Genomic DNA, 10277 nt, shown 5'->3' on the forward strand with positions numbered 1-10277 from the left:
TACCTGAACGCATATTTTTCCTGGCTCGTTTTGCCTGATTTGAATTCGGGCAAAAAATTGTTACGTGGTCTGGGTTTGTGCAATTATCGCACCTCAGCACCTTCACTTGGCACGAATCTCGATTGTGGTTGGCACCAGTGCACCTAAAACAGCGGTGCAATTCGGCGATTCGCTTCCTGCGGCTCGCAAGGTCCGGATATTGTTGGCAAAGAGCAGCGTGATGCTCTTTGCCGCATAAAATGCATTTTATTGACGGCGTTTCGTTGTTGTGAGGCCGTTTTAGCGGCAATCTTCCCTTATTTACGTGCGAATTAATTGCTAACGCCGTCGTATTAATCACATACGACTGCGCTTCCCTGTTTAGTTGGATATGCTCTCCCGTGGAGATACGAGAATCCAATTCATCAATCAACTGTTGAGCCGAATACGTAAATTTTCCACCTGTGACCTTGTTGATTTCGTGGACGGAGGCCGTCAATATCCCCTCAGGGAATTTATTCAGAACAATCTTACGAATTTGAGTCGAATCGGTTTTAATTTCCTTGCCCAACATGGACAAGTTGGTTAGAATCCCTTTTATCAAATTAACGTTTTCCCTACACGCACGAGCGTCAGAAGCCTCCGGAATTTCCTTCAGCTCGTCAATAAAAATCGATTCCAGCGCCGCTGGATTATTGTAGGCAACATGGAGCGCATCCACAATCTTCTCATAATTTTCGCTCGTTGGCGTAATTGATTTAACGACGTTCCTGGCAGAGCCTCGGAGGCAATCCATGAGGCATTTCACCTTTGTCGAATTGCTATACCGCTTGCTATCGTGAACAGACGTCCTGAAAATGTCCCACCACGCGATCCATTCTTTCATGACCCCTGAAAATGGTACAGGGTTCCATGTTATCTTTACTTCGTGATCCGCAGTGCCGGGTGAGGGTCCCGGGGCGGCCTTCGCTACGTTACGCGCAAATTTCATCATCTGCTCCGCCGATTTAATAGAATTCTTAGAGGTGGCAACCATTGCCTTCATGTCCTCCACTGCTTGGGTGGTAGGATGCAGGAGTATCTCCTCCTCGAGCTCAGCAATCATAGCTTTGGATGTCAGCACCGAGCGTTCCAGGATGCCGAGGTCGGCTCCTTCTAAGGCAGTACCCATTTCTTCATCGGCAAGACGAGCCGCCCGAATCAGGCTTTGATGTCTAATTTTCAAATCGGCAGCGGCCGTTTTAGCGGCAGCGGCAATGGCGGCGGCGGCGGCAGCAGCGTTGGCGGCATTGGTCGCAGAATCGTCACCTTCACCCTGATCAAACAAATCAAATTTAAACATAGAGCCATCAGCTCAATTCCATCAAATTCGTATTGATTAATTCATGCCATGATTGCAATTGAGCGTAATTGTGTCTCAATTTGAGATAATTTCGCGTAAGCAAATAAATAGGTAAGAAATAAGAATCATGCTAAAGAAATTTATTGAATCAAGTAGGTAAGAATAAATCAATTTTCGAGTCAAATATGTACAAAGAATTCAAATTCGTAAATCGTAATCAGACAGGTAGGAATAAATCAAAACATACACGAGTCAATTTCTAATTCAATTAATTATTTTCGGCGATATAGGTAAAAATAAATCAGTTCACAAGTTAAATAGGTAAAAATAAATCGAATTTTCCAATCAGATAGGTGGAAATGAATAAAATTTTCATGAGTCAATTTCAGGTTAAATTAATCACTTTCGATAATAAATCACGACGATGCAATTCTACTCGTTTTTCAAAATATTTCTCAACTCAATTTTCACATTTCGAGGGCCCTCAATTTTGGACCTTGCCACTGTGACGGATTTTTCAGCATAAGTACCGCCATGAACCTTATACCTAGTCGAGCAGACAAAATTAATTTGACCAACTGTCTCATGCGCTTCGTTGATAAAATATCATCAAAGTGATATTTTATCGAATTTTACACCTAAATGCGGTGTAGTCGGCTCTCGTAGCTTCGGAGAACTGTTGAGAGCAGCTTGTGCAATAATTCACACTTTTAATAAAATTTAATCAAAATCAAAATAAAGCGTCGCACACACAAGCTGAAATCCTCTCAGGTTAAACGTAAATAAACAATAACCCTATTTTTGAGAGAGGTGAGCAAGGTCAAAATATGAGTAATTATTTTTAAATAATCGCTCGATTCTGCGAATTGGCAGAATAATTTTAAATTCACAAACGTCCACTCTAGCAGGACACTCTGGAACACGTTCGCATTCCACATCATAGGCGCGCAAAGACCAGATGATGCTAAGAAACAACACGTAAGTATAAGCAGGGCTTCCATGCCATTTCACTTCCCCCCTACTCTCAACCTTACGAGTGTCTCTACAAAGGTGCTACGATAAATACGTAACTAGACAGCCTGGTGCATATCATCCCAAATACTACCATTGATGATAAGCACATAGGTCAATGAACTGTAGGTGGTAGGAACTGCAGTCCCTGCTCGACACTTAAAACAGTCGCAGGTAATATAATCGATCAATAGATCATACGGAAAATTTTATTTAAATACCCCAATAAATTAATACTGAGCGCGAGTAAATTGCACCTACCTACACTTCAACATTTGCATACCCATTCAAATACTCGCGGGTACCCAGTATTCAATGCGCAGCGTGTAGTCAATCGTAACCCGGGTTCTGAATGAAAAGGAGTCGAGAGACAGCCGACGCGAAAACAGCTGAGCCCACACCCCAACCCTGCCAGCCTTGCACTCTAGCAGTTATGGCTCGGATGTACCCAGTGAATGCGCGAAATAGTCATCATCCCTAATTGAACAATGACATGATAAATTAGGCGACCTGGTCGCAATACGAATAAAATGTTTATTCGTTGAATTTTTCAAGTAGTAAATGTCAATTTCAAATTTCAATAGGTAATTGTATGTGTGTTCCAACGCGCTAGGACTACATGCTGAAGAGTAGGTAATTCCATGTTCCTTACAAAACATGGTGTAAACTTCGATGATGAATAGCTATTTATAAGAAATCGTCTGTACTTTTGTAAAAAATCGTGTATAATAGGTAAGCAGGTACTCCCAGACTCTCTAAATACCTAGGCGCCACATCGCGCCTCCTTTTCTAAAAATAAATTTCCTAGTACAAAAGGGAGCACAAATATATTCGTCAATAGCACGTGCATTGAAATGTACACCTGTGTGCCTCATCTAGTAAAAAATACTTGGAAATTCATTGTGTAAAAATTTCAGTTTTTTTTTTTTTTGAACAGTCACATGCATTTACGCGAAATGTGGAACAATAAGAATGCGGTCTTGGACAGCCGGATGTCAACACAATAGGGGTTGCAAACGACGAGTCAATTGGTTGTCTTGGCGTTTGCCTAAAATCTCTGTTAAATAAAATACCTGGAATCGCCATGTGGAATTTTGTTGCAAAATGTTGCATCAGATCTCGAAAATGTGTTTAAAAATACTCGTGGCTACAAATTTTTAGCCTAGAATTTCGATGAATTTCTCGCATTTTTAAAAATTTAAATTCGTCTTAGTTTTCTAATACCTAGCCTAGCCCTGAAATTCCTAACCTCAGCCAAAAATGAAGCAATACATGCACAAATATATACATACAAAATTTATCAATTTTATTAGGTATTTAATTAATTCTAGGATGGAGTTTTCACTTTCTACCCCCTACAATGCTCAACCTACGCTCTAGTCTACCAATTGTTGAGAATCGTATTCTCTACAAATCGAGAGTGCGCGTGTGTAAGCGTGCGTGTATATAAAACCAGGTTGGAAAAAGGGTTAACTCAAAATACAGTCGATAAATCGTATAATTTTCATTTTTAGAAATATGATATTCGAATATAATTAATGAAAAATATAGGCGGATAAGAATAAAATTACGGTTTAAGTTTAATCGTGAGATGACAAATCTGAATCTAAATTAAACGATGCGAATACTTTCATCTTCTTCGATCCGGACCTGGGTTAACCTAACGGAAACAAATAAATCTCCGTTAGCTACATATAGTGTGAGCAAAATAATATCATGCAATTTTAATTTAGACAAATTTGAAATACGTGGCTGAGGGGGGAGAGGCAGGTGAAAACTCCGAAATATATACGACACATAATATGATCAATTCGATCTAATATCATTTTACTCACCATTATTATTCTTGAATGAAGACGATGAAAAATGGAATTGGATCGCGATGGTATAAAAGTTCAATAATTAAATAAATAGTAACTGCGCGATTCGCGAGTTCGATTGTTTTTACTTTTTAGGCTAAGTAATAGCAATACACGGAATGTCTTTACGATGTGACAAATCGACCGATCAACAGAAGACAAATAATACATCTGAAATCTTTCCTTAAATCCTTCGAGACTTCGAGTAAAATATAATTATTTAAATGCAAAAAGTGCGCGTTCTGGGCAGAGCCAATCAGAACGCTAGAACGAGGCAGTGTTACCAAAGTATAATATACAATATGTACAGGTTCGACAGGGTCGAGTCGACGTTTTCGACAGCCACAAACGACAGTAAAAGTTGAATAGGGCTTAACCTGATGCTGTTCAAGTGATGTTGCCAACGATGATGCACGCTTCTCACTTGTTGTAATTTTATACTTTGAACAATTTGAACTATATACTGCGAAGGAAAGACTAGCACTGCCCGTTAAAAAATGTACATTATTCTCGGATTCTCCGTTTCGGGGGTATTGGCAGTTTTGCAAAGTTGCATACGCGAGCGCCCCTATAATTTGCAGCGTGGCAAATGTACGAACTACTAGTTCGTACCCTTCCCACGGCCTAAGTTATAGGTAGTGATGGCAACGATCGATAGTTTTTACTATCGATAGTGTTTTCGAGTGAAAATTTCAATAGTTTTTACTATCGATAATTTTTTCGATAGTAACAAAAACTATCGATACTATCGATAGTTTTTTCAATAGTTTTCAATTTTTGTTTTTCATTAAAAACTGATAATGGATGTGATTCCACGAATTTGGAGGTTCATTCATTATTACGTTTTTTATCTGAAAAAATCAAGTGACATCATTATTTGAGAAAAAAAAAAGAAAAAACACTTTTTTAGTTTTTTTTTTATCAAAAAATGAACATTGAACAATAGCCATCATTTTTTACAAAAATGTGGCTAAAAATTCAATAAAACATTGGATTTTCGATAGTTCGATAGTTCCAAAAACTATCGATAGTTTTTTCAATACTTTTAAAAAAAACTATCGGACAAACTATCGATAGTTGAAAAAAACTATCGATACTATTGAAAAACTATCGATAGTTTGCCATCACTAGTTATAGGGGCGCTCGCGCATGCAACTTCGCTATAGGGCAAAACGCCCTGACGTCACAAGGTGTATAAATGGTGGTATCTCTTGATTCCCCTTACATATTGTAGGCTACATGCTAGTGATTGTTCTGTCCACTTTGCATTTTGATATGCCAAAACTTTCAAACCATCTCGAGGATCCCATTATTTTATAGCTCTAAATTGTAGAGAATTTTGTCCCCTTTCCAACCATATTAAATTTTTTGAAATCCGCAAAAGTCTTCCTTGAGGAAATTGACTTAAGGAGCAGAAAAATGCGGCAACATTCAACTCATTGTTCTATCAGCTTTGCACTTTGCGGTGGCAGAACTTTTAAACCATCTCGAGGACCCCATTATTTTATGGCTCTAAATTGTATAGGATTTTGTCCTCTTTCCAACGGTACTAAATTTTTTGAAATCCTCAAAGGTCTTCCTTGAGAAAATCGACTTAACGAGCTGAAAAATGTAGCCAATTCAACATATTTTTCTGTACACTTTGAACTTTGAGGCGACAGAACTTTTAAATCATCTCAAGGACCTCATTATTTAATGGCTCTAAATGGTAGAGGATTTTGTCCTCTTTCCAACGGTACTAAATTTTTTGAAATCCGCAAAAGTCTTTCTTGAGGAAATTGACTTAACGAGCTGAAAAATGTAGCCAATTCAAGATATTTTTCTGTACACTTTGAACTTTGAGGCGACAGAACTTTTAAACCATCTCGAGGACCCTATTATTTTATGGCTCTAAATTGTAGAGGATTTTGTCCTCTTTCCAAAGGTACTAAATTTTTTGAAATCCGCAAAAGTCTTTCTTGAGGAAATTGACTTAACGAGCCGAAAAAGGTAGCCAATTTAACATATTGTTCTGTCCGCTTTGGACTTTGAGGCGGCAAAACTTTTAAACCATCTCGAGGACCCAATTGTAGAGAATTTAATTAACTTTCCAACGGTACTACAGATTTTGAAATCCGCGAAAGTCTTCCTTGAGAAAATTGACTTAACGAGCTGAAAAGTAGAAGTGAACAGCATTGTTTACTGCTAGTGCTATACTTGTAAGGTTCAGCCTACGATTCACATGGTGCATGTATGCAACCTGAAATGCGCGTTTTGCCCTATAAAAGTAAGACTGCAAAACTTCCGACGAACGAACGAACGCGACTGGTTTTGAGGGCCGAATTCATAGACGTTACTTAGGGATCACTTAGCTAAGTGGTGAATTTTGATTCAATTATTCTCGTAAATGAATAAAAGTTTCATATGAAGAGTGATATTCCAAAACTCGCTTTGTCCATTGTCCATTTTCACAACTTTTCAGGAGAGAGGAAAAACCGTTTCCCTTTAAACGGGTAAATTGGCTTTTTAGGCGAGTTTAGCACTTTATTTGGGTGGATTTATGATGAAGGAGTGTAGGTATACATTTCATCCACTAAATACTGCTGAAAAAAATTTCAATAAAAATGAACAAAGCGCATTTTGGAACATTATTTTTTTTTAAATTTTTATTGAATTGGCTATTTAGGTGAGTTTAACACCTCATTTTAGTAGGTTAATGATGTAGGAATGTGAGTTAATACTTCATCTACCAGGTACCACTGAAAACCCAACTTTGATAAAAATGGAGAAAGCGAGTTTTGGAATATCACTCTTCATATTTTTAAAATGATAAATCAATACTTCAAAGTCCAATCTCTCAATTTATTGATACAAATTTCTTCAAAAATTCAATCGTGGCTTGAAAAATTGCTCCCAAATTCATCACTTAGCCAAGTGATCCCTATGTAACGTCTATAAATACGGCCCTAACGCTTTGAGTGTGTAATCTTCCCTCAGAAGTTATTGGTACCAAGCCCAACTCACATTATTTCTGCGTGGCATAATAATTATGAATCATAGGCATAGTAGGTATATTATGTAGAATGAATGACGCAGGTACCTAGTACAAATCTAAGTTCATTCATTTCACCACTGATAAAAAAAAACTAGAGATTAAATTATTCAATTAGAATTATTTCTTAAAATAGTACAACCATGATAAAAAAAATAGGCACCTAATTAAATCATTATTTTAAACCCGCTTTTATAAGAGAATACCGAACTGCGGAATCTTTCAATCATTAAATTGCGAACAGGGAAGCGGCCCCAAACGACTTTTTTCATGTTCTGGGTTTTGGGGCTTGGGCATGGATTGGGGCTGGGAAATTTTTGGGTTTGGGTTTCGGGAGTCTGTGTCTAGGGCTTGAATGAAGTGTTCAGGGCTTTGTGGGGCTTTTCGGGGCTCGAAAAATTGCAATTTTGATGAAGAATCAAAGTAAAATCTTAGTAGATGTTCTGTTGAAATTTGAAAAAAAAAAAACTTTAAAAGCAGATTCCGAATTTCTGGATTTTTTTTGCCTAATTTGCAAGTGGAATGGCAGAGAACTTGAATTTTTACATTGATCTGATGGGAATTTTATCAATTTGCCTAATCCTCTAGTTCCAGCTCTCGGAATCACAGACTGAAATAGACTGAAATTTGAAATACAAGTTCTTTGAGGCAGTTTGCACAAACTACATACATAGTGTATGCTTTAGGTTTTTTCAAAATATTTTAATTCAACAGTTTTCTCTTTTCTTTTTTTTAATCTGAATTGAAAATTAAAATTTTTTGGAATTTTCAATTACTGTCCACATTATTTAATTATTATTTTTTTAATGAATAATATCTAGTAATTTACACAATTTACACAAGCCCTGAGCCCTGAAAAGCCCCAAACACAGTTCGGGTTTAGGGGCTTATGTTTGGGGTTTGGTTATCAGAGAAAAAGATGCCGGGCTTTGGGCCAGGGCTTTGCAGGTGACAGTTTTTAAGGTTTTGGGGCTTAGAACATTCGGGCTTCGAGGAAATTATAGGCGCTTTTTCGGGTTTTGGGCCCTGGTCCTGGGCCGGGCCTCATCCCTGGTTGCGAAGTTATACTCAAACTTCAATTTCTGGTTTGAGACCTCTGATAGTGTACCAGAGCATAAAATAAAAAATTTTCACTGGGTGGCAGTACCTAGCAATAATTTTTCAACATCAAACAATACTTCCCTAAAAAAAAAAAAAAAAAGGTCGTCGAGAGCTGATACGAGCCCAGGACAGAAAAATTGAAATTTGTTTTTTTTTAATTTTTTCGAATTTTGATAATTTGTTGGTCCTCGAAAAAACAAATACAAAATCAACTTCTAGAGCACTTTTTCGCGTATGGATTATAATCTATAGGTACCTAATCGAAATCTCAACTACCTACCAAAGTGCATTTTTCGATTTCTAGTGATTTTTTAAAAATTCATATTTTTGATAAAAATGAGAAAAGAACAATAAGTTTGACCAAATTGGCCTAAAAAGCTGAAATTTGGTAAGTAGGTATGTAACATGTTTTTGACTCCATAATCCGCGCCGTTTGGAAACAGCTTTGAACCGTTCTGAATATTTCTAAGCCTCTGGGGGATGCTTGAAAATTTGAAATTTTCTGAATCTATCAACTTATCGTCTCAGGGTATCGATTCACTGGAATGAATCAAATTTTCATTAAAACGAATCGATCAAGTCCAGAATCGAGTCTATAGTCGACAGGACCTCTTCTGAAATATTTCACATCAATTAAGCAAACGCATCGAAAGATATAATTTCTGAAACCAAGCGAATGTTTTAGAATGCAGTGGTACCAATTTTTGGGACATCTAGAGCACCCTCTTAACTTCACAGAGGTTGAACACCACATGTTGCCAAATTTGCTGATCCTGTGTTTACATTTTTGCGTCATATTTTTATATCAGAAAAGGGAAACAGCTATAAAATGATTAAACTCGAATCACCTAAAAATCTTCATTCTTCACTCATTAGAAATTGAACTAAAATGAAAAGCAACGACATAGTTTATTAATTAACAATCATTTTGGAAATATATAAATTATTTAACAATTATTTGGAAAATAATTTCATTTGGTAAATATTTATCAACTTAACAATCATTTGGTACGTTTTTTCTTATGAGGAGAAGGAAGTGGTAAGAGTTCCAAACAATTTTCTTTTACGATCTCTTTTTTTAAAGCTTCGCTCGCCAACACTACTGAATCATAGCAAACTTGAAGATTGTTAGTATCCGGATCTTTTTTAATCAAGTATGTTACATTTAATAAATCTTTTACAGCTTCTCGTATATTTTTTTTGAGTGTTGAACTTCGTATTGGCAAGTTAACGTTCGGATCTTGAACCATTTCAGCTTCTGAGTTTTCATTTGTAATTAAAATTCCAAAATTGGTAGGCTGAGGTTGGTCATCAGTATTCACATAAATGATATAATATCAGTATCATTTTCGAAATCTTCATCCATTTCTGGCTTTATCACCTCCTGAACATGAACATTTTCGGAACTCGAATTCTTCAATGGCAAATCATTTTCTTGGGCAGCGTTTTTAGAGACATCTTCATCCAACGATGAAAATATATTAAACGTTGGAGATACCTACAAATTGGATCCTGCTCAGTATTTCACTTCTCCAGGGTTAAGCTGGGATGCTATGCTAAAATATACTAAAATTACTCTAGATTTATTGACTGACATTGATATGGTTCACTTTATTAAGAAGGGAATCCGAGGTGGTCTTTCTCAATGCTCAAAAAGGAAAGCTACAGCTAATAATACTTTTATGAGAAGTTTTGATCCATCTAAACCCTCCCATTATTTGATTTATTTGGATTGTAACAACTTGTATGGTCACAGTCTGAGTAGCTATCTTGGTCATAGTGAGTTTGAGTGGGTGGAGAAGGTGAGAAATTTCAATGTATTTGAAGTTAATGATGATTCTGAAATAGGGTACATTTTAGAGGTAGATCTGGAATATCCTCAAGAATTGCATGATTTTCACAGAGATTTTCCATTCTGTCCTAAATCTATGATTCGCCACACTCTCCTTTTGAA

General features: G+C 36.8%; 1 protein-coding gene across 2 annotated transcripts in view; it reads right to left on the minus strand.

The window, feature by feature from the left end:
* The window catches only part of LOC135840339 (uncharacterized), a 28042-nt gene extending 23392 nt beyond the window's left edge, over positions 1 to 4650 (minus strand). The window contains exons 1-2 of one of the 2 annotated variants that reach the window (XM_065356821.1): positions 4168 to 4650; positions 4 to 1294 (exon numbers count right to left, since the gene is read on the minus strand). Coding sequence is in view for 1 of the 2 variants with exons in the window: in XM_065356825.1 (XP_065212897.1) it covers positions 4 to 1294; positions 4168 to 4170 (1294 nt within the window). In the remaining variant the exon portion in view is untranslated. The remainder of the gene's footprint in view (positions 1 to 3; positions 1295 to 4167) is intronic. The other variant, XM_065356825.1, reaches the window with a different exon arrangement.
* Between the last annotated feature and the right edge of the window lie 5627 nt (positions 4651 to 10277).

The sequence above is a fragment of the Planococcus citri genome, chromosome 3 (genome assembly GCF_950023065.1).
Source record: "Planococcus citri chromosome 3, ihPlaCitr1.1, whole genome shotgun sequence".
Taxonomy (NCBI): domain Eukaryota; kingdom Metazoa; phylum Arthropoda; class Insecta; order Hemiptera; family Pseudococcidae; genus Planococcus; species Planococcus citri.